The 21305-nt window shown below is 36.8% G+C and overlaps 1 protein-coding gene across 1 annotated transcript in view; it reads left to right on the top strand.

Moving 5' to 3' along the window:
• Positions 1 to 21305, top strand: part of celf2 (cugbp, Elav-like family member 2) — a 533587-nt gene that overhangs the window by 286568 nt on the left and 225714 nt on the right. The window contains exon 3 of the mRNA XM_039761305.1: positions 15284 to 15480. Within this exon, the coding sequence (XP_039617239.1) occupies positions 15284 to 15480 (197 nt within the window). The remainder of the gene's footprint in view (positions 1 to 15283; positions 15481 to 21305) is intronic.

Below are 21305 nucleotides of genomic sequence, written 5' to 3'. Positions count from 1 at the left end.
ATCGAAATGATTTATCCAAAATATTTTTTTTCTTTAAAATGTCCTAGACTTTTTATATTTGTGAAAAAGAGAGGAATTGTCAATATAGAACTGCTTGTCAATGAAGCTTCATTAACACTATTATCTGAGGTTGACATTTATCTTATAATTTTCCAGAATCGCCTGACCCCGTTGCCTTGGAAACCACCATCATACTTGAAACCAGTGGAATAATAAATGCAGCTTCCAAGGATGACTACTAACTCTACCATCATTAGCATGACTGCATTATTTAGGCCATGTTGAGACTTTGAGATAATGAGCCCTTTAAAGTGAATATTTTTGTGGCATACTAATGTTGACTGCTTGTTTACTGCAGCTTAATTAATTTTGACATTGGCACAAGAGAGAGAGAATGCAAGAAAACGTTTATTTTGTGATTTATGGATTAGAATATTCATGCTCTCTAATAGAAAGTGTAGATATAAGCGTTGAAATGTTCTGCAAAGATGCACAGCCTGAAGAGCTAGAAGTTGAATTTCCATGCTGTTTCAGTTTATGGAAAGTTTTTACCTACTGGATTATTCATAAACTTCTGTTGAATGTGCTTTCATTTTTCTTTTTCCATGGTTAGACAGTTTTAAGTCTATAATATTTATTTCTGTTAATTATACATGTGAACATTAGTTGAGGCTTGTGGTGCAGGTTTACTTTATTTACAATAGTATTTGGTTGATACTGTGATAGCTAACTATCTTCTGTTTTCATATTTTAAAAGTAAACTATGATTTCATATTATTGACTTCTTTCATTTTAATGCATAGTCTTAAAACAAGGAGGGGTCCATGGAGTAAAGTAATCTTGTATTCAGATTTGAAATTATTAATAAGAGATTATGGATCTTGTGAAGGAAGGAAGGAAAAAAAAGAAAAAATATATATTTTTCACAAGTGGGAGTGCCCTGTTTAGGTTAAATGTTTTTGGTGTCATAGATTTGATGTAGCTTATTAAACTAGGAAATATGCTATACTTTTTAGTGGTGGCGCATGACTGACAAATTGTTAATTCATGGTGAAAATGTTCAAAAACAAAATATTATTATGAACCTGGTAAAGTCAGCATGTAGATTATAGACAGAATCTTTTAACACCCCTAACCCCCCTCCCCTCAAAAGTGGTGTCAATTTTCATGCAGATTTATAATGTTGTGTTCAGTGTCAGGTTGACTGATACCCCTACAAACAATTGCTTAGCAGTGTATACTTGGTAATCTCTCAAGTAGCTTTATGTGCAGAAGTCAGAAATTTCAAGTGCAGCAATGAATGATTTTTTTCAGAGTATGTTGTCTTAAGAAAATAGTGTGTTTTTATAGATACATATACTGCTTGTTCTTTTTTTTTAAATCATATATGACAACTATATGGCAAACAGACACTTAAAACCCAGAAGACTGTCTAAGACTGACACTGTTAGCCAGTTTTATTTTCATGAGAGTGAGAATCATTTGATCATCAAAAATGGATAAATTCTGACTTGGAGCATTGAAAAACAAAATAGATAGGAATGTAAAGCAGATTCTACAAGGTAGTTTGTACTAAATCACATTTCCACATTTCATTTTTATACAGTTACATGTAGTTAGCTGCAAAACTTTTGAAGCAGTGTACAGAGTACACTCTCTTTCTCTGCACTTGCAGCCTTTTTACTGCTAGCATAATAATGTGAGCAGGCAACTGTTATCTAGTAAAGTGAACAACGGTTTACCAGTAACACTGGAATCAATAAAATATCTAAGCACTTAAAGTTTTCACAGATTTCTGTTGTGCAGGCTTTTCATAACATTAGCTATAAATTATTTGTACATTTTAGTGTTAGAAGCTGAAAGGAGCCAGTGTAGTGACCAGCCTGATGTTTTTCTTTACCATATTGTCTGTTTCAAAATGCACTAGTCTAATCATTACATACAGTTAATAATAAACAGAATTTTGCATGTCTGGCACGGATGAAAGCTATGGCAATATTTGATTACAGAATGTTTAGAATTGTATACTAAATATCTGTTTACCTCACAAATTAGACAAATCAAGACTAGTTGTGTTTGATATTTACTGTAGAAAATGAACAGTTGATCACTTAAGTGTGCAATGAGATTGAGAGAGATCTTAGATGGTGTTCTTATGGATATTTAGACAAATCTTGCTTAATTGTAGCTCATGACAGTTAACTTCTGTGATTTTTGCTGGTATTAGTAGTTTAATTCCAACCTGGTAAGGATGTGTCATCTTATTGCTACATGTCTGCATAAAGCTTGCATGGTATAGATAAAGTGGAGATGAAAAACAAGATGTAAATTATTTATCAGGTGTCAGTGTAAAATTAGAATCTGGTCACATATTCAGTGAATGCCAACATGAGAGAAAGGCATTAAGCTCATACTTGCTTTTCCAGTTCTTTGTTGCTTTCGCCCTGATACAAGGGTTATAGTATGTGTGTTTGGAATAAAAATTGTATATTGTGAAGTATTATTTTACATTGACAGTTATTTTACACTTTGTTATGCCGTCTTTTGGCTAATTTGGGTGTGCTTCAAACTGCAAAAGCTTTGAATTATAATCGTTAACTGGGTAATTGTTTGATGTCTTGATGGTTAAAACTGAGGGTTTTTTTATTTTTACTTTTAAAGTGTTTTAAACTTTTTTGCATATTAAGAACAAAGCAGGTTTGAGTTCAGGTTTTCCTGATGTAATGTGAGACTTTGCTAACTTGGGATGTATGTCTGTACCAATTCATGTACTTTTGCAACATTAGAACAAGTCACTTTAATGTGATATTATTTGTCCAATCATTTTAAATTTGTGTGACATCTAATTTTTAATATGATTAAAATCAAGTCAGTTTCAGTGCTGAGGTTTTGTTTAGTCTAGTTTTTCATTTACAGATACCCAACAGACCATCCCTAATATCCCCCCACCCCCCCGAAATTCGCGAGGGTTACTTTCCTAGAGCACCCGCAAATTTTGGATGTGGTTTTAAAAAAAAAAATAATAATTTTAATAATAGAAAAATAATAATTTTAAAGTTTAAACCCTAAATATGCCCCAAAACACTTTAATTTCATTTCAAACTCAAGCTTAATACATTACCTAAAAAAAGAATGTAAAGCTAAACCCGTATACTGTACAGTATTGTACTGCTATGTCTCCCGCACTGGTAGAATGTAAAATACCAATGTTACCGCTATATGTACTGTAATTCATGCAAGCGCGTTTTCATTGCCGGAGCCTTAGAAGGTGCAGGGTGTTTCGGTGGCATCTTGGGCGTTTAAGAAGAACAAAATGGAAAACACGAGAACACTCAGCTGGAGATGTGTCACAGAGCAGCAGTCAATCAGCAGCAAGGAGAAATGAATAACGCTGTAGCGGTCTTGTGCCGCTAAGATTCACACCATCGAGAAGACGAATATTTATTTTTATTGTGGAGATTCCAGGGACGCACCCAGCCTTGGCCTGACCCGCACACTCTCACAAACAGAGACAAAAACAAAGCAAATAAAGAATAATGAAAACAAATGAAAAAAACGATACCAACCCTGTTCCCCTTATGGCGATATACATTAAATACAACAAAGCAGAAACTAAACATGCACAATAAAGTCCATGAAAAACGGCAATGGATGAAATGTAATGATGAAAATAGATAGTCCAGAGAGCCGCACATTGAATGGGAATATAAAGATAGTCTTACCGGTAGTTCCTGAAATGGTGAAGACGGATGGACGGGTTCAGGACCACTCCTTTCCTCACGGATGGCCATGAATCCACTTACACTCCTCATGTACACAGGCAAACTGCAGACAATCCAGACCCCAACCACAAAATGATCCAGGAAAAAAATGAATAAGTACAGGTAACCCAACACAAGGCAGACAGATAGGAACTTGAAACACAAATTACAGAAACTTTTTTTTTTTTTCTCCTTCTTTTGGTCACCAGTCCCCTTTTTAAAAAGACACACTGACATCCTTTGACCCCAACAGCTCCTGCAACCTAAACAGACGACCAATCACAGCCACTGCAGGGACTCTCGGAGTTGCAGTTTCAAATTCTTTTGGCTACTTTCACCATCCTAAGCCGCGTTTTCCTCTACAGTTGCTTCCTGTTCTCTCAACAGTATAGTTTTGTCTTGAAAAAAGCCATAAAAAATTGTGGAGGATATTTGTGGTTTTTGTTTACAATTATTAGTTAGGTTCTAAGGAAAAATCCAGGAACGAATGAGGCTGCAAACCCCACAAACCGCGACTTAGCAGGGGGGGTCTACTGTACTTGGAAATAAACACAAACAACATTGTACTGTGTGCTACAAAACTATGATGACCTTTCAAAGCGTGTTAGCTTATCCATTTGTAAATCTCTCCCACGAGTCACCCTAGTATTTGTGGCTACCATCCAATATACCAATTTATTTGTGAAACCCTCACTGTAGCATATCTGTTTACTATAATCACTACCATAATAATCTGGATCACATTTTTTATGGGTGGAATCTAACAAATGTGTAGAACAGCTGGGTTGCCTTGATGTTTGAGTCCCAAACTTGTGGTGTTCTCTCCATTTTTGATTGTGGTATAGCGTGTCCGCAGCTTCAAGAAAAAGGTCTGTTTTTTTTTTTATCTGTATAGCTGTGCCGTTCTCAGTGGGCACCATGGCACGACCGCGGGGAGTTAGTGAGGTAATTGTAGCGAGTTGCACCTGCACGTGTGGGTGCGGTCGTTCTTGATTGCCTCATTGGCTTCCTGCGGTATGTGATTAAGGCGCTGCGCCCACGAAGGCACCCGCGGAGGTGTATATGTACAGGCTGAACTAGAGAGAGAGGGGGAAAGAGATCAATGTATGGATAGATCGATCGATGGAGGTGAAGTAAATCGAGGTTAACAAAAGTAAATGAATGGCAGATTGGCAGGACAATCTGGCTACCTTGGATGAGGAGACACCACGAGCTGGGGCCCTGCGTAGGAGTGTTGGTCAGTTGCGCTCTAGGGGCTAGTTCGCCCCACTGAAAACCAGTGAGTGGGGTGAGCAAAGAGGTGTTCTCCCATGGGATCTGAGGAGCAACTGTGGGTGCGCGAAGGATCTAGGGAAGGGAGTTGACCTCGATGGTCTGGCAGTGATGTCTGGAAGGGGGCCAAGACGGAAGTTAGCTGAAGGAGCTCGTGGCTGTTGGTCTCTGCCTGCTGTGAGTAATGGTGAGCCGGGGAGAGAGTGACGGAGGTGGGTCGGAGAATAACGAGAGAGAAACTGCTTTTTAAGTTCTGCACATTTTAACCTTGGATTTTAATGGATTTATTTATTGGACAGTTTTTATCCCCACTAGACACTGTTTTTATAGATTTATTTATTGAACTTTGGACATCTCACTTTTGCACTTTTTGTTTTGATGTTTGTTTTAATAATAGCACTTAAAAACTTTTTTGAGTATATCCCCTGGCTTCATGTTTGATTTGTCCCCATTTGTCAGCTCATCTCGGTAACATTATCGATGGTGTTGGGTTCAGGACTCCCATCGGGAAGTTGGGAGCCTGAAGAGAACCCGCATCGTCACAGTGATATCTAATATTTTTGGAAAGCACAAGACATTGTAGTATGAATGCTTACTGTGTTATATTTTTGTTTAACTGACCCAACAGCTAATGTTAAAATAATTTTCTTGTGTAATACTGTAATTGAATGTATTGTAGACATGATTATTTGTGTATTTAATGTTAATAGATTAAGTAGATTTTTTTTTAACCCTTTATTCATTTATGTAGCTTTAACCTTATGTTTGGCAAATCCTTTCTTCAGTCCCAAACTAAATACATTTGAAGGCAATGTGTGTTCTTTGGGGCAAAAAACATATAGGATGGAAAACTAATGAGCAGTGTTTGACTTTTAAATGAGTGTTCATATTCCCACTAGACACTAAAAACAAAAAGCCTTTTTTGCCCTATTTTTTCTGTAGGGTCTTTTGCTAGGTTTGTGTTAATGTGACACTTGCAGGTGTGTTGGTTTGGGATATAGAGGAATGGCAACTAGTAATGATACGAGCGGTATCTAAACCTTTAGAAACATAAATTTTTTTCTGTGGTATCCATTATTTAGACTACCCTGTGGTAATCGGGAGGTTCTGTTTCTGCTCCATTGTTAGCTTAACACTGAAATCTTAGTGTATATGCAATAAAGTTAGCTATGGTTGAATATTACCATTTTTGATGTTAATACAGGTCAAATCCTATTATAGCAAATACCAAAATAATGAAATTTTCAGAATATTCTTATTGGCCCGAGCAAATGTTCATACAAGATCATTTTAAACAAATTTTGTTTTAAAGAAGTGTAAATCCTCCTTGATGCCATGCCTACACTTTCCGTGCTAAGTCTCAGAAACCCTTCAACAGGCTGCCTTGAAGGACAGCCTGTAGTGAAATTGCCTGGTGTAGGTGTGACATCTTACGCCTAGCCAAATTCTGAGTCAGTGCTCCGCCTAGCGTCCGTGTGGATAGTTGCATTGTGTGTGGATACTGTACTGTTCAGTTTTTTGTTTTGTTTTTTTTGAGATGAACAAAAAAAAAAGCGAGAAACTGCATCAGTTTATGCTGAAAGAAAAATGAACAATTCTGGAAAAAGTTGATTGCGGAATAAAAAAAATTATGTGGCGAAAGCATTCGGAATCGCATCTTCATATAACGTCTTATTTTCATTCTGTATTTTCATGCTGGTATTTCTATTAAAAAAAATACATTTTTGCAGTGTTAAGAAGTGCTGTTATATTATACAGGTATTGTCAAGCTTGGGTTACAGATTTGCAAGGAAAATACATGTACTTTTTTACTGTATGGAAAAGGCAGGTACAGTCTTAAAACTTCATTCAAATGATGTTGTTGCTTCAGGATAGGTGCTGCAACATGGCCAGGTATCCTGCTTTAGCTCCCATCTTCAGATTAGGAGAACAGCAGAGGCTCCAAATTACTGCTGCTGCTGACATGGTCTGGAGAGGAGAGATCAGGAAAGTGTGAGGAAGAGCAGGTCAAAGCCCTGTCTTAAATGTTCTAAACATTGTGTGACAAGCATGCTAGGCGGTAAGCTTGATCCTCCAGAGGACAACTTACTTTGCCCTGCGTTTTACTATTTACCTGACTCGGCAGGTAAAATGTCCATGTGAACACTGTTTTGCGAGTTTTCTTTATAATTACCAAATTGTCCTGTCAGCTTAATATGTACAAATTAACTATCTGTCATAGAGCTCAATTTTCTCATGATAATGTGACAGTTCAAGGATTCTAGCGTAATCAAAAAATGCCACAATCAAGTAGGCAATATACTCAGATTTTGGCACTTTAATCTGCAATAAGTTTAGGCAAGGGGTTATTTAGTTTGAAAAATGCTTCAATTTTTATTTGTGTATTGCAGGCAATGAGTTTGCTGTACACATACCATCTACTCTTTTTTGTTATATTTATTTTTAATATTTGCTGGTGCAGACTATGCCATCTTCCCATTTTGGGACTTTGAAAGTATTTTTTTCTCAGGGAATTCTTACTTGTGTTATTTTTTGAAATGGTTTTGAAGTCACCACTTGAATTGTGTTAATAACAGTAAAAGCAGATATACAGATGAAAAATGTTCCATGTATAGTGCATTTTTAAAAACCTATTTATATGAAATACTGAATATCTTTTGTAGCAACATGTGAAACCTGGGTAGCTCCCAGCGAGCCTAAGCTGGATGGATGTAATTTTTAGTTACTGACTGAGTGTGGGGCCAGGGTGGCCATTTGAGCTTTACAAATCTTTCAGTGGAGCAGGTAGCATGTTTTTAACACCTTCTCCTTAAAGTGTTGTAAAAAGCTACCACTCTCTGGACATCTGTGAATCTGTGACTGGCTGTCAATTATGGCCAATGAAATATTTAGCAGAAGTAACTGGCAAGCGATATGTATTGAGCATTTCCTGTCATTTCTGACTGATAGCTGAAAATAACCAATTAAATTCCCAGAATACACCAGTTGACCTTGAGACACTGACAGGTGCAGCAAGTAGTTGTGCACACACATGATTCAATGTTCGTTTATTAAAATAAATTTATAAACATGCATTTATATGCCAGCAACTACACATTAAAATCAAAATTTTCTAATTTTTGTTTAATTCTAATTTTCAAAGATTTTTTTACTTTTTTATTTTAGGTTTAGTTAAAAGAATTAGTTTTTTGTTGACACGTTTCATTTTAGTTTTCGTTAACCAGAAAAACACTGGGTACAACCCTCCATTTGCTTATACAACAGTGTCAGTTTTTCAAAGAATAGATTAAGTAATGTGCGGGAAGGATTCCTTAGGTATTTTAGTTAATGCTGATTTCAATAGCATTATGTACTTTCTATAGATTGATTTTGCTACACATTCATGTTGTGGAGACTACTGGAGTAACCTGAAATTACTAATTTGTTAATTGAAGCAACTTCAGATGGTGCATCCTGCTGGAGGTGTCTTATTTGAAAAGGGGTAGACTGTAGCCATAAATGGATGAACACCACAGCAGTGCCTGACTGTATGGTTGCATTCAAATGACCCCCATTTTGAATTCCAAGAATGATAATTGTTTTTGTCATGTTGAAACCACCACTTCTGACACTAACAATAGCAGCACAGTCAAACTCACTTAGATCACATCTTGTGCCTGTACTATTGCTTTGACACAATACCTAAACCTCTTATTTATGTTTTTAAGTGTATAAATTGAGCTCTAACCACAATTTGATTAGATGAGCAGGGTGTGCTAAATTAAATTTCCACAAAATGTATGCAGGACTGGTAGTACAGTAAGAGTACCATAGTCTGTGTTATGGTTTCTTAGGCTCTAGTAAGTCACTATCTGTTTGCACAATGAACAGTTAATATGTGTTTACATCAGCTTTCAAGTTTCTGCAGTTTATTATGGTGATAGGTTGGTGTAGTTAAAGGTCAATATCAGGTAGAAAAGAATTTCAGTCAAAAGTAATATAATTTATAATTTCCATACTGTAGTATTTAATCTTGATATTCATATGCGCTTGTATACAGTGAAGTACTTAATTTGTCAATGCTAATTTTTTTTCATGACTATTGGTTATGTTGTGTATCTCTTCATTTAGAGAAAGCAAATGCACCAACTCTGCCCTTTTTATGTGTTTCTTTAGCACCAGGTTAGACAATGTTTTATTACCTTCTTTTTTTCCTGCTTTGTCTTGCTTTTACTATCATTGCACATTGCACCACTTTGCTTGCTGAATCAGTGGCTTGGGCTATTGTAATTCTAGATGAGCAGCAACTGAAGAAACAAATTAAAAGGTGGACTGAATAAAATTATACCAGTTTGCTTTAGTCAAAGTAATTGAACTAAATTTATACCCAGAATCATGGGAACTGCCTTCTTTTGTCAGATGGTTTGAAAACACTTGCCTTTCTATGCTAAAAGTATTTATTCTTCATACATTGCATGAGCCTGGTGTGTCTGTCCATCACATCCATCTCTTTAGCTGGAAATGTTCATAGTGCAATTATTGTGTGTTTCCTCTGTGGAATCAATTATTGGAATTCTTCTTAATCAAGTAGAGCCACCCGCATGAATGACTGACATCAGTGATGAGATTACTTGCATGATCCAACATGAAAGTCAGCTGTTCATTTTTAAGTGTTCTAGGTTTAGGAAGCCACATTGCCCTTTGAATCTCTGGATGGGTTTTGGTTCATTCCTGATGTGACCATACCTCACTAGAAGAAAATGAGAAAAGTACAATATACTGTATACTAAGGTTTGTGTAAAATTAAAAGATTTTATTCCAAAATGGTACTCTTTAATCACCTGTTAATAGTAGTAATATGGACCCTGAAATCCTGATTTCTTCAGTTTTAAGTGTTGGTGACAAATATCCAAGATGGTTCTGTTATGCAAAGTTAAAAAAAAAAAAAAATCAGCATCTGGAACGTTATTGATTTACCAAGTGTTTAACATGGAGAGGACAGTAATGGCTACTAGTTGCAGTTGGGCAAATTCCCCAAAAATTAAAAAAAAAATCTAGACATGAGTGTCAGCAGGCTTTTGTGCCCAAGGAACCAAGTTACCTTACCTGAACTATTCTATAACATTTCATAATTATTTACCACTCTGATGCTGATTTTTCTGATCATAAAATAGGTCATTATGATAACAATTGACAAAAAAAATTCATAATTTAATTGCATAATTGTTATTTGAGTGTGCCCTTTGAGTGCATCTTTCTCTTGCATGATTTGGCTCCAAATGTAATTAGCACATCAGGATCTCCTAATAGGCTTAAGTTTCGAGTTTGGTATTTTTCCATACAGTCATTTTAGCTCTAGACTGTCCTCAAGAAACTGTGACACAGACAGACACACACAAATCATGAAGATAATGATGTTTTCCATATCAGGGGACCCTAAAACATCAACATCCATCAAAGTGAGAGATTGAAAGTTTTGACGAATCTAAAACTTTTGCTCTTTCCCCATACAATGTTGTTTTTTTTGGGGGCAAAGCAAAAATTGATTTTTCTAAATGGTGGTTATTTCATTTCTAGGAGATGAGTTTCATGTTGTATATGTACCATGAGATCAGCAAATTTTGGTCTTGTGTGTGGTTCTTTTTTAAGGTGCTGGGTTGAATTTATCATGTTTGCTTTATATCTATAGTTACTCCACATTTTTTTCAATATGACAGGAACTTTTTTTTTATGTTCATTGGGCAGTGGTTTCTTAAAAAGAGTGCCCGGGGTGGGGCGGACCTTGCTATGAATGCAATGTGCCAAGTAGTCAATAAAAAAAATTATTTCAAGAGGGGAGAAAAATAATCATGGTACTGTGGCTTGGCAACATTATTGTCAACAGCCAAGCTTATGCAGAAGAAAGCTCTGCTTGCAGTCTGAATGATAGAAGCAGTAGTTAAGCTATTAGGCAGAAAATTGGTGCAAATTGAGAGAGGATGCTCTGGCAGCAACCGTGAGCAGCAGACCACTCAACAGCTTAATCTCTGCCCCCGGGTAGCTTTTTCACAATAAAGAATGACACCTTGTCAGTAACTGCATACGTGACAGGCTACATTTCACTTCTGTAGACTACTTTTTTTTTCCCCCCTCAATATGTGCAAACGTGTGGTACATTGAAAAATGCATTTAGTAGGTTGTTGGCATGCAAATGTTGTTTTAATGTTTTTTGAGAAGTACATTTTCCATGGTTTTAGGGATTCTGTGGTATGGTTCTGTGGTTTCCGGTTTTTATGAATAAACAGACAATCATGTTACATTTATATGTTCTTCATTCTTACTAAACTGTATGGTAAAAATTAATTTATTAGTATATTGCTAACACAACCAATGATCAGTTGCTAACTGACAGAGTCAGTTATTTCTTTTTGAACATCAAGCTAAAGTTACGCACTGGTGTAGTACAGAGTCGCACTGAGCAGGCAGTAAGAACTTGAACCTTAAATAAATCATGCAGGTGTGACCATTAGCTTGATAAATAAGCACAGTGATGGCATGAAATGGTTATTCAAACATAATGTTATATAGTACTTTTCATAATGAGTACCCTTACTTGGAAATTTACAAGATAAATTTACAGCATAGTACATTATTCCCCAAGTATCGCATTATATTAAGACAGCAATGTTGTAAACATCACTCATGAAATGATAAATTAAAAAATTATCAGCTGCTTTGGTCAGATAGTAAAAAGAATGTTGGTATAAACCATGCACACTGACTGGCAGAAAATTGGTGCAGATTTCATTCCTGGTGTGCCCATACCTCACTAGAAGAAAATGAGAAGGGTACTGTATATAAGCATTTCTATGTATTTTTATGCCTTTTTTTACCATCTAGGTAATTGCTCAATTCCACATGAAAATTTTTTCATTGCTCTGTATTTAAAGATTACAATATTCACAGCAAATTCAAGATCCCTTGGTTATGTTCACTGTCATTCCAACTTTTGCTTTTCTTACTCACTTCAATGCTTTAACCTGTAATGATCCTGCACAACCCAGAAAGTGTCCTTCTTCAATTGTATTGTTTTATTTAAAAGAGCTCTATAGTAGTATTTACATAAAAGGCATCCTGTAAAAATTAGCTTAATATAATGCCAAGCTTACTTATTTGTTAACAATTGACAGAACATTACATTTTATCTTGTGATGCAACAACTTTCACATATAGAACCACTTGTTCTTTAGCAGTATGTCATAACCGTTCTGATTGAACTGAATACAATTTTTTTTGACATGAAGACAGTCTCTAAAAAGGTATTGAAAATGTATTGTACAAAATATTGTTTGACATTCGCTATTATCCTGGCATCTTACTTATGAAGCTCTAAGCAACTGGTTCGTATGCCTAAGATGCAAAAAGTACTAGACAAGAGTGATGTACTGATCCACTGATCACTAGCACCAAAAATGGTATAATTTCCTTGTTAATTTCCCTTGTTAATTGTTAGGGATGCTCTGGTCCGATTTTTTTTTTTTTTTCTCTCTCTCTCCCTACCCCCTTTATCCATTTAAAACGTTTTGTATTAAGCTCCTGCATAATCAGTTGCCTAGAAACTTGTGTTCTATATTTAAGTGTTATTCTTTTTATAGTTAAACTATAGACCACTGGTGTTAACGGTTTATTTTTTATTATCAAAATGAAATTCTATATGCTTATCTATATTACTAAACGAAGGTTGTATATATGCACAGATTCCAGATGCACTATGCCTCAGCGCCCCAGAGTCAAACCCAGCGGCTTGCCAGTGTCAGTAGGTGGCGCCCAAACAACACAACACAACACGACCTGTAAACTAAACTTGAAGTAAAGCGTGCACGCCAGGTTGTATATATGCACAGATGCCTGAGGCCACAAGCAAGCCGTACACACTACCACCACCGCCCGAACACGACCGCTCACACCACTGCATTTACCACCTTTGTTTAGTAATGTAGCCCTCCAAGCCCGGGTTCGCTGCCATGGTCACTTCAGCACGCGAATCCGCCACCGTCAGCAAATGACTTCTAGCTAACGACACAGCCATACAAAAATGAGACAGCATAGATATAAACGATGAATGCAGGCGCCAACAACGCGCTTCTGAAACACCAGAACCAGATCAGTCACGGCTCCAAAAAAAAACCGCTTTAGTACAAATATGTTTATTTAATTAAATGAAAACTTTCCCAGGTTGAACCCACCCTCCAAATATCGGAGGGAACAGAAAGTGATTGCCATTCTTGTATTTTGCGATTCTTTCAAGAATTGTGGGTTTGCTGGTTTTTTAGAAGTGTTGATCAGTGAAGTTTGTCAAAGTGGTATTTGCAGCGAATTTGCTGTGTTCGTATTCACTCATTTTAGTTGAATTATTTACTGATAATTCTGCCAGTTTAGGAGATTTTTTTTAAATACCAGCACTTCAGCCAGCCCCATAATGTTTTGCAAAGCCAGTGCGCTGCCCTCCGGATACTGTAACAGCCAACATTGATGAGACCACCCCTCCAGTATATAATCCCGATTATTTGTATTACAGCAATCTGTGGGATGAGTTATCTGTGCTTGTAGCCAAATGTGCAGGTCGATCTTCTTCAAGTTCCACATCAACATAAGAGAAGGTGGCACGCACCCTGTACATTCATAATAATTAGCCACATGGCATAGCAAGAGTGAAACAAACCTTGAAGGAGCCTGATGTGTGCTGTGGTCGAAATTGAACATCTGATTAAAAAAAGAAACATCCTATAACAGGACAAATCAGTTATCAGGCAGAATAAAAGCTGTTCATGGTTATTGTTTAATTACTCCTGGGAAAAACCTTTGAGTTGAGCCACGACCCTTGAACTTTCTGTACATATAACAGTTGTCCATTCTGGTGGTTTTACAGGACAGCTGTTGATTTTTTTTTTTTTTAAGTCATCTTTCAAGACGTTTTGCATTGTATTTGACATGCCACTTTGAGTTTTCTGCCTTTAAAAGACCCACACATTTTTTCTGACTTTTAACTACAATGTTCGGCATTTCCACTTAGTTTTGATGAAAAATATGATACAATGCAGTCAGAGATACACAATCTTCTTTAATCTTACCAAGGCGTGGTGGTTGCCACTGCTGCCACACAGTTTAGGTCACCTTTTGACCACAATAATCAGTCCAGTATAATTGGCAGGTGTTTCCCTAGCCCTCTAGTACACTTTAAAGACAACTGTGATGTTTTAATCCATTCAAATCTAGCTTAGTTAGTTCTTCCCGACCGACTTTAATGCAGTTCACCAAGTTTGGTGAATATTGCTACATTTCCTTGATTTCGGGGAACTCGCGGCAAAACAAACTCATCCAATGTTCACTCATCGCTGTTGTTCAGTAACCATAAAAATATAAAATTTCTTTAAAAGAATAAATAAAAGAAATATGTGCAATATATGTATACATATGGTATAAAAGGAAATAAAATCCTTTATTTTAATTCCAAGCTGTCATATTGTTTTTTTTTTTTCCCTTTCATTCTGTAATGTTACCTATCTGAAACAAAGGCTTAATTTATATTTAAAAATAAAGGCTTTTCAAAAATGTAACTCGGGTATATGGGTTGACAATACAGGTTTCCATGTTACGTAATGCTTTCAGTGCTAGAACATATTTTTAAGTTTCCATATTTTCTTAATTTTTGTACTTGAATGATAAAGTAAGTGTAAAAAGTTGTTGGTGGTGTATACTCTTAAGGCTTGTTGCATTGTGCAGCAAGCTGTATTTTATGCTTCACAAGCATGTTTAATCCTGGGGAAGGCTCTACTAATTTGAAGCCTGCATGGTGGCTTCATATAATTTGCAGATTCATTTCTAGTTCCATATATTAGTCATCTGACAGCTCTCCAAGCGTTTCATATTTCTTTCATGTGACTTTATTACAAAAATCTAATTTGCCATATTGCTGCCAGCAGCTAGCTTCACTGCTGTTCTTTGTTAGAGTGTTGTTTACAGCAAAGCAGTATTTTTTTGCAACCACTTTTCAGAATTTTTAGTCTGTCATCTATTTCAATAGCATCAAAAGGTGTATACCCATAGTGCATCACATTTAACAGTTCATTAAAATCAAATTACAATGTTATTACCTTGTACGTGCTGTGACCTACAGTACCTAAAAAAAAAAAAAAAGGCCTGTGATTTGAAAGAACATAGTTTTGTTTTTTTGTAAAGTGGAGGTATGAATTTTGTCTAAACTCTTTTTTATGTGCTTCTTCCCTTTGCAGTAACGGCACTCCTAGCAAGATGAATGGCGCACTAGAGCACTCTGATCAGCCAGACCCTGATGCCATTAAGATGTTTGTCGGACAGATCCCCCGGTCGTGGTCAGAAAAGGAACTAAAGGAGCTGTTTGAACCATATGGGGCAGTCTACCAGATTAATATCCTACGGGATCGCAGTCAGAATCCACCTCAAAGTAAAGGTAAAGCCACTGTTGCGACTTTCTATGTTATCTGCCACTTTCACATGCTACTTAGTTCCACTTCCTCTTGCAGAGTCATGATTCAGTCAGATCATACTTTGTGCATGAGTAAGACTGAAGCTTAGCTATCAACATCTGCTGCTTATTTAGTTGTGTGGCACATTTAAGGTGTTAATCGATAACAGATGCTGCTATGGGGATTTCAAAGAGATCTGCCTGTTACATCACTTTTTTTATTTTTTTTATACATATCTCTAAAAGCATTGTAGTGGTCTGATTGATATGCACAGCATTGTGTTCTGTAATAGAATAGGTGGATCCACTCAGTATTTTTTGTTGAATGTAATATTTCATTCCTTCTGTCAGATTTTTCTTTTCCACAAATTACCTGAAGAGGACACAACCTGTTGAGTTTCCCAGGTTATGCAAGTTTTTCCATTTGCACTTTTCTCTGTTTTTCTTGGTTAGTTTCATATAATTATGCTTCTTATCTCATCAAGTTTGTGAAAACCCTCTTTAATAAAAATATGCATGTGTGTGCTTTTTCTTTAATTTTCTTGCATTTCAGATAATGCTTTTTAATAGTTACGTGTTTTATATAAAGTTTCTTCTCTAAAGCAACTTGTACAAATATTCTGCAGTGTTTGTCTATGTTTTGATCAACATGTCTGATGAACAGCCTGATGCTTTAAAAATATAGTTTTCATTGTGGAAAATATCAATCACAGTAAAAAGAAAAAACTTTTCCAAATGCAAGTTTCATTAATCCAGATGTTTGACTACATATTACATTCAACAGAATCTTGAAGGAATATTGAATGTGTTCTTAATATATAATATGATGAGGCACCTATATGCATTCTGTTGTTACTTATCTAATAGTAATATACTTCTTTTAACTTTGTTTTTTCTGTCACTGTCTTTTGCAACAATGCTCTAACACAATGAAGAATTGATGATAATTATCAGTGTGAAACCTGTACTATATTAAAGGAGTTGCTGGCTGGATGCTTAATTATAGGCACTGCATGTAATTATGTCAAAGGGGCAGTGCTTCTTCATATGACATGCTGCTGTGATGCATTTTCAAAAAGTGGAAATTAATATCCTATGCAAGTCCATTCTTGACCTACATGCACACAGTGAATCCCGTGGTGACCAACAAAGATGGTCTTTATTATATACCATTCCTGGAGGTCTGAAGTGGCTGCAGGTTTTCTTCCTGTGACTTTCTTACGGTGTACTCACACTAGGCATGTTTGTTCCGTACAGTGTCCAAGCGCAGTTGCCCCCATCTACTTCCGCACTGGCCTTCACTCACAGTGCGCTTAACATTCTGGGCCCGGGCACACTTTCATTATGACTGTGCAACTTCATGTAAAGCCAAAACAAGATCAGAACATGGAGTCAGAGCATGCATGTCAAAATGATTTTATTATTTTGTGGTTGTTTTGTAGTCACGCAGAACGTAATAACGCTCTGCCCTGTTACAGATTTATTGAGCGTAGAGCGCAGTATTTTGGTGTTAATTGTGCTGCAAGAAGATTTTTACAGTGACAAATGATGTTAAGGGAGGATTTTGCAGCTTTTCTTGCCATCTATAATTCATGTTTATAAGAATAGTAAGGTGAGAGTAAAAGCCTGTTTTTAACTCAAATAGTATTGAATGAAATGAGAATTGCACTACCTGACTTTCCACATCATTAATGTCATGTCTGTTTTCCTTGCTCGGTTACATTTAGCAGTCATACTGTTCCTAAATGCTACTGAATGATGCTTGGGCCCACCTCTTCCAATCGGGCCAGAGGACGGTACAGTTGGCCTGGCATGGAGCAATCACACTAGTCAAACGAACTAGACTTTGCGGAGTTGCATGCGGACAGAAGTCCTCGAGCACAGATTGAATTGCCAGTGTGAGTACACCCTAAATTAGTGTGCAATTTCTACTGTTAATTGACTATTTTAATTGCCTTGTTTTTCAAGGCACAATCCTCTAAATTGTTACTTTTTTCCTTAAATGGCAGTCAACCAAAAATGAGATGTAAAGTGAGCCAACAAAGTCGGGGCCTTAAGCTCCAACTAGTTTCTTAATTAGAAACCATTTCTTGTTGTTAAATAAACACTTTGTTTAATTACATGACTTATTGAGGCTCTCCTTCTGCCACACCAGCCATTCCCAAAACCACTGATCTTTTTAGTAATGTAAAATGAGATTTTCAACTGAGATTTTCAATTTTTTTTCCCCCAAATATTTAAGGGTGGATTGGTGGCTCTGAGGCTAAGGATCTGCGCTGGTATCCCAAAGGTTGCCGGTTCGAATCCCTGTCACTGCCAAAAAGAGATCCTACTCTGCTGGGCCCTTGAGCAAGACCCTTAACCTTCAATTGCTCCAGGGGCGCTGTACAATGGCTGACCCTGCGCGTTTTGACCCCAAGGGGTATGCGAAAACTAACAAATTCCTAATACAAGAAATGGTATAAGGCGAAATGATGAACAAAAAAAAATATTGTTTGATGGATGGCATAGCCGGTCATGTGTTACCTCATTTTGCATCTCATTATTCTCTGGCTGCTAATCAAGTAAAGAACAAACAATTAAAGGGTCTAAGTCTTAAAAGGCAAATCAATTAAAATTAAAGAAAGCTAAAGAAGTAAATTAGCAGCAAAAATTGGTCATGAATTAAGAAAAGGGATAGAATGAAAACCTACAGCCACTGTAGCCCTCTAGGATCAGAGTTGAACACCCCTATTATATAAAGCAAGACAGTTTGCTGCTTTAGACTATTTGCCAAAAAAGGGAAATTATTTCTTTTTGAAAGGTATTAATGACCTGGCTGCTTGGATGTTATGTAGCAGCATCTGCTTGTAGCTGTTAGGAAAAATTAACAGTATGGCTGGCTGTCTTGTTTATAAGAAGTGTGACTTTTTGTAACTTATAGACACACTGGCTCTTTGGACTTTGCTTGGAGTAAACCATTGCAAAATTAAAGCTCAATTCAATGTATAGACATGCAAGTTCATTATGAATAGGGCGAACGATTTACCGCAGCAAGAAATCGTAAATTCCGCTGCATCTTTTTTTAAAATTCTGTCACATACCGTGGCACGGCAAATGCAGTACCAGAACTCCATAAGACTACTTTGTAACCCAAGCAAAATAAATCCAGTTTTTCTTATTCTTAATCCTTAATAATAATCAAACATAATTCATAATACTAATCAAATATGTGTATCAAAATGTTCACATCCGTACATTTTAATCCACAGATTTGCTGAAACATATGTAGGCATAATAGTATTCTCAACAAACTATCGAATAATGTTACTAAAGTTATTTTTTTTTCATTGTTGAAGAAAATGGCACTGTAAGCTCGTATGTTTTCTTGTGACAGAGAATATCACAATGGTGACAACACCGATCCATATTTTGAGAATGAACGTTCTACATCAACAGAAGAGATCGGCAACGCAATGTAAACTTTAGCAAGAGCTGCTAAGCTAGGCAGTCTGTCCTCTAAGGCACGCCAAAAAGCAGTGATATCGGCTGGAATTACTTCACGAGATGCTATATTCAGATAAGCTTGCCATTCATCTGCTGCAGCCATCACTGTTGGCACTGATTGTGCATGATCAACTAAATTCTTCGATAAGAGTGGTAGCTATCATGGATCAAATATTCTCACAGATCTGAACAGGTCTGTTTGGTTCCCACAAAATATTCTTCAAGTTTAGCAGCAGCATTGTGCTTTGTATCTTCACAACTGCTGATTGCAATTGGAAATCCGGACAAATTCAGGCAAGACAGTAAGTCAGACACTTTGTTGTAGATATTGACAGCCATGAATGACTGTGCCTCAAAAGAAGTCAGAGTGTTCATAATTGGCTGGCAGTGAACAGATGTAAATTCAAGTTCAGCTCTCGGCTCGTTAAGTTCATCAGTACTTTGCAGCAACGCCGACAGCTTCTTTAACTGGACTGTAGCTCCACTGTGTTTGATTTCAGCAGCAACCAGCGAGATATAATGGTCTAAATACTCAGCGTGGTACAGCACAGCCTTAAACCAAGAGTTCCATCTTGGAATCACTGGAGTTGGCGGCATGACTGCCTTTTCAGCTTTCATTTGTTGCAGGTGATGAAGATATCTAGCACGACGTCCTGATGCTTTGGAGAATATGGCCTTGACAGAAGCAGCCAGCATATCACAAAGTCGTAGTGCTTCACAAAACTCTTCTCCAACTAATGACAGGATGTGGGCCCAAAATGTGACATGAACGGAATTTGGCAGTATTCCTCGCAAACTGTCACGAAAACATTTTTTCATATAAGCGGCATTATCCGTTACAAACGCTACCACGTCATTGAAGTGCACATTAACCTCAGTCAGAGTACGGATAATTAGCTGCGCAATGCTTACATTGTTCACTTTGGTTAAAAAATCTGTGTTCACTAACATTTCTGTGCATTTATCTGGTTTAAAAGTATTGAGCGGTTGAATAAGCACATTCACAGCATAACGTCCAAACACATCTGTTGTTTCGTCGGCAATAACGACCGCTTTCTGTCCGGCTAGCTTCGCTATTATATTAGCCTGTTGTTGGTTGAAAATTCTTATAACGTGTAGTTCCCTAAGTGTATTAGCCTGCGGTATTCCACCACCACCCTTCAGGTTCTTCTGCATAAAACTACGCATGGTAGGGTTGTCAACTTTCTCCAGCGGCATATTGGCTGCCATAAATGCTTCAACCAGTTCCATCACTAACATATCTTTGGCCGCAGTTGCAGCAGTTGTTCAATGCATCCAGTAATAGTACTTTGTCGTTTGCTGCTTGTGGGGTAATTCATGGCCTCATGTTGTCGTTTATTTGCACACTCTGTGTGCTTTTTTTGTCCCCAGATGGTCAGTTATAGTCTGGCATCTAACATGATTGACCGGTTCATTACAAGTCTTGCACCACAGTAAACCACCTTTGGCGTAGAATTTATCCTGTCCAAATTCTTTAACTCGCTGTTCCGGTCCAATATTCACTGCAGTTTTATTGCGTTGCTTGTTATTGGCCATACTCAAAGATTAATTTTACTAAATTTAAATAAGCCTAATTGATTGTAAAGTACACGATAGGTCAAATTGTTACCACAGCCAATAAATCGATTTAAAAATTGCTACAAGTAACACCAATGCTATAAATCGACTTAAAAAAATGAATGTTTACTCTTTTAACAGAAGGGCTAATGACGTAATGAGATGATGCATTAAGCTAAAGAAAGAACTTAAAGAAGTAATCAAAACTAATCATACTAATATCAATATGCCTCAAATGGTGAGATTTCATTCAGTTTTGGTATTTTCCGTGGCAGTTAGGTTAATAACGCGGCGTGGCATTTTACTGCTGCAAAACCCTAAATTCGGCGGCGTATCATTAAATTCTGAGGGCCGCGGTAAATTGTGGGCCCTAATTATAAATATGTTAGCTGAATATGCTCATTCAGCCTGAGACATGAATCCTTAACTTCAGTTAAATAAGGTTGCCATAAAAACTCTGCATTGCTGTATTTCTGCTATAATAGAAATGTGAAAATTAGGTATCTGCTACTACAAAAATCTTAATCGTATTGTTGCCTTTAGTATGAAATAGCTGCACTGTTCTGCATTATTCTTGCCTTCCTTTTCACAGGTAATCCTACTCAACCTTGAATGGCTGGTTTTTCTTTACACAGCAGCAACAGTCTTTTTACTTAAAGGTCAATGTGTGTAATAGCATTGCAGTAGACTTAAGCCTTTTTCCTCTTGCAGTTTTCATTTTGTCTCCACACTTAGCGAATTGTTAA

The sequence above is a fragment of the Polypterus senegalus genome, chromosome 8 (assembly GCF_016835505.1).
Source record: "Polypterus senegalus isolate Bchr_013 chromosome 8, ASM1683550v1, whole genome shotgun sequence".
NCBI classification, from domain to species: domain Eukaryota; kingdom Metazoa; phylum Chordata; class Cladistia; order Polypteriformes; family Polypteridae; genus Polypterus; species Polypterus senegalus.
The sequence above is the reverse complement of the archived record's forward strand: the minus strand, read 5'-3'. Positions and strand labels throughout refer to the sequence as shown.